This window comes from Apium graveolens, chromosome 11 (genome assembly GCF_009905375.1).
Source record: "Apium graveolens cultivar Ventura chromosome 11, ASM990537v1, whole genome shotgun sequence".
NCBI classification, from domain to species: domain Eukaryota; kingdom Viridiplantae; phylum Streptophyta; class Magnoliopsida; order Apiales; family Apiaceae; genus Apium; species Apium graveolens.
Genome location: NC_133657.1, coordinates 3,377,927 through 3,381,777, shown reverse-complemented (window position 1 = coordinate 3,381,777; position 3,851 = coordinate 3,377,927). Strand labels below are relative to the sequence as shown.

The window sequence follows — 3,851 nt, the reverse complement described above, 5'->3', positions numbered from 1 at the left end:
AAACGCAGACCTAAACACTAAATTATTATATCATTTCGTGTTATACACGAAATTCATGTCATGTATCAAATTGTCGGCTCCAACTCCAATTCCGTCTCGCGTTAATTAATAAAATAAAATGAGTAAAAGTCTTGCAAAAAGAGTTGGTCCGTCCTGGTGGCCCCGATCGAGGAAGGATGGGTCGTCAGCAGAAAAAACAACCCACATTACAATTTGGATCTGCCGAACAAAGTCTCCCCAAACCCTCCCCCCACTCCATAAATACTCTCCCGTCTCTCTCTCTCTCTGCTCCTCCCAAACCCCTTTTTATATAGCGTTCTTTGTAATCTAGCTCATCTTTCTTCGATGGCGAACAGTAATTTACCCAGGCGAATCATCAAGGTAACATCTCTCTCTCTCTCTCTCTCTCTCTCTCTCTCTCTGTCTCTCTGCCTCTTCCTCTCTCTCTCTCTGTTCATAAGCTCCATTTATATGTTTATTTTGCTCTAATTTGTTTTTTTTTTAATTTATTAGGAAACTCAGCGTCTTCTCAGCGAACCAGGTACACATACTCTCTGAGTCTCTATCTCTTTCTCTCTCTGTTTGTTAATTGATGTTACCTCTAAACTTTTGTAACTTTATTCGCAATTTGTAATTTGATCTATTTGTGCAGCTCCTGGAATAAGTGCATCGCCATCCGAAGAAAATATGCGTTACTTCAATGTCATGATCCTCGGTCCTTCGCAGTCTCCTTATGAAGGTACTAGCTACCCGAAGCTTTACCATTTTTTGATGATCAATTGAAGTAAATTATATTATGGTTATTGATTGTGATTTGATTGATAATAAATGTTATGCCGCTGATCATTTCATTTGATTATTTAATGACCTGACAATTCATTAGTTTGTTCAGTTGAAACACATGTTTTTGTGTCGGGCTTATATGCCTTGTTATATCACTAAACTTTAGAAACTGGATTATTAGGTTTTATAGGTTTCTAATCGACTTTGCTGCAGTGATTTATCCATTTATCGAGAATTACTATTTATCGTGCTTCTCTTCCTCACATTACTATTTTGTTTGTTTTGTTTATCGTGCTTCTCTTCCTCACATTACTATTTTGTTTGTTTTGTTTATCGTGCTTCTCTTCCTCACATTAGAAGTTTATGTGTGAAGGTGGCGTGTTTAAGCTGGAATTGTTTTTACCTGAGGAATATCCAATGGCTGCTCCTAAGGTACCTGTTTTCTACTGAGAAGAGCGCCACTATATCTGGTTATGCCTTTCTAAAGTTCAACTATTAAACAGCTTAAATTTTTAGCCCAATCATCTTGTTAAGCTTCATGATAGGCTTGTTATATTTTTACTAAACTGAGGACATATACAAAGTTGGGTTGGTGGTATTTTTACTCAGCTTTGTTGATGAATATAATTTCCATCATATTGCACGGTGGTGTAGGGCAAGGACACGGATTCCACGAATATGAAATTATGGGAATCTGGTGGCGAGGGAATACAGATATACATATATAACAAAGGGTTGGTGCAGTGGTTGAACTCTTGTCCCCCTTGAGGGAGATCAAGAGTTCGACTCCTGCTGTGTGCGTTTGTAATTAATTAGCAAAAAAACAAGATAATAAATTTATATTCAATGTTATGTATGCTTAGCTCCATTAGCTAAATATAGAACTTCATACATTTTAAATTAACATTGACAATATGCTTTTTGTTAAGTAGTTACTGAACACCCAGTTTGGATAAGAATGACACTAAATTACACATTGGGAGGTAGAATAGGTTATTGACACTTATTGACATAAAAATTGACTTTATAACATTATATATTTTGGAATATAAACTGGAGAGCAAAAGAGTTAAAAAGCTATAATTTCGGGTCTTGTGATGGTAAAAAAATCCAGGTTTATCGTATATTTAAGGATAGTTGTGACTTGTGAAGATGGACGTCCATATGGCGGTGTGGCAGGCCAGAACTGTAAGGCATCCTCGTTGCCTTACGTACCTGTTCCAAGGCGGGTATCCACCTTATGGACGTTCTGATGACAAGCTGCTTTTTTGGTTAGTTTGTAATTTCTATATTGAGATTAAGATTTATGAAGTTCATTAGTATAATTTTTTTTTTTTTTTAAATTCGTATTCCAAATAAGATTATTGCTACAGGGACTTTGAAATTCCAACAAAATCAATAATTGAAGCTTTAAACGAACTTTAAGTGTAATGTTTATACAAACTTTTTCACAGAAGTGATGTGATTTTCATTACCTGTTTTCTGTAGATACTAACTTGTTAGTATCCTATTAATTTCATAATTATTGGTGATTACATATATGTGTTATTGTTAGTTAGTATTTACTATGTACAGTAATATATAATCTATGACTACTATATTATGTATAAACGCTTCCGGCACCAAACAGACGTCGCAATGGATTCCACCTCACCATATTGTTGTGAAGGTCTTCCAGTGGCTGGGTTAGAGCCAGATTGACTGTTATACTTTATTTTTTCTAGGACTTTTTAAAAATTAGTATGATTTTATGTCTCTATGACAGATGAGGTGATACTGATTTTGAATGATATGGTGCCTTGACTATAAGGTGTATGTTTGTTGATGCAAGGCTAATGTACTTATTATATGCATACCTTGTAACAGGTCCGATTTCTCACCAAAATATACCATCCCAACATTGACAAGGTTTGCTACGCATAATTCCACCTATATTCCTCTTCGGTTTCAGCCTCATGTTTCTTGCCTTTTTATTGAATTGGTCTCTGGATGCAGCTTGGAAGAATATGTCTTGATATTCTAAAAGACAAATGGAGTCCTGCTCTTCAAATTCGTACCGTACTGTTAAGGTAAATGGCATGGCTACTAATCCATTATGTTGGAAGATTTATCATCTTAAACCAAGTAACCAACTACCCACTAATAAGGCAACTGGTGGTAGCTTTTAACTGAATAGATCTAGTTGATATTCAAACTTAAGATATCGTATACATTTGAGTAATTTACCAACATTCAACTATTCAGGTATACAGTTCTCCACTAAACAATACGCATGGATGATAAAACTACATATAATATAGTTTAATGTATGCCTAAACAGCAGTTTTGTGGACAGTGTTTTGCTGCCAGTTCTACTGTTTAGAGGCTATTCTCAGTTTTGAGTGTGTTTTTTCCGTGGTTCTTTATTGGTTGTTGATAATAGAAATAGCGGAGGTGCCTATTATTCATATAGTTAGTTTTGACAATGGAGTTTCTTGATTGCTTAGCATTCAAGCCCTATTGAGTGCTCCAAACCCAGATGATCCTCTCTCTGAGAACATAGCAAAGCATTGGAAAACGAATGAGACCGAAGCTGTTGAAACAGGTTTATGATTGTTTTTGTTGTAGCACATTTTTACTACAAAGGGCACTTCTTGTTACAGTCTTTACTTTTTTATGTTATAGTTATTTACTTATAAAACCTGAAATACACAGCAAAGGAGTGGACCCGCCTGTATGCTAGTGGTGCGTGACAAAGTTGGGAAATGGGGAACCATCTTCTAGAAAATAACACTAGATGCAAATGTGTTCCCACCAAAGTTGAAAAATGGAATTGGAAAGAATAGATTCTTGAGCAGCCAGCTGGAGCATAAAATTATGAAAGCATGCTGGCAGATACATGTTTCTTGTCTTAAATTTAAAATTGGATTTGTATCATGATTTGTGAACTTGTTCTGTTTCTTTTTTCTTTTATTTCATGTCTGAGATTATGTTATTGTATGAAAAAGTTGGAGTTTGGTAAAAATCATGTGGTTATGGTACTAGTACATAAATATATTATCTCTGATCAACAGATCAAGTTCTATGAA

At 35.3% G+C, this 3,851-nt stretch overlaps 1 protein-coding gene across 1 annotated transcript; it reads left to right on the top strand.

Moving 5' to 3' along the window:
* Positions 1-216: 216 nt before the first annotated feature.
* Positions 217-3,851, top strand: LOC141697782 (ubiquitin-conjugating enzyme E2 36). Its single transcript, XM_074502327.1, has 8 exons — positions 217-381; positions 514-541; positions 653-739; positions 1,157-1,215; positions 2,650-2,691; positions 2,779-2,852; positions 3,270-3,367; positions 3,478-3,851. The coding sequence occupies exons 1-8, from the start codon at positions 346-348 to the stop codon at positions 3,513-3,515; spliced, it is 462 nt and encodes a 153-aa protein (XP_074358428.1). The 5' UTR covers positions 217-345; the 3' UTR covers positions 3,516-3,851.

Bases quoted from the DNA above. Each gene is read 5' to 3' on its own strand.
- LOC141697782 (XM_074502327.1), top strand. From the start codon at position 346: ATGGCGAACAGTAATTTACCCAGGCGAATCATCAAG. The intron at 740-1,156 runs GTACTAGCTACC...TTATGTGTGAAG, and splicing joins TTCGCAGTCTCCTTATGAAG to GTGGCGTGTTTAAGCTGGAA. The intron at 2,692-2,778 runs GTTTGCTACGCA...CTCTGGATGCAG, and splicing joins ACCATCCCAACATTGACAAG to CTTGGAAGAATATGTCTTGA.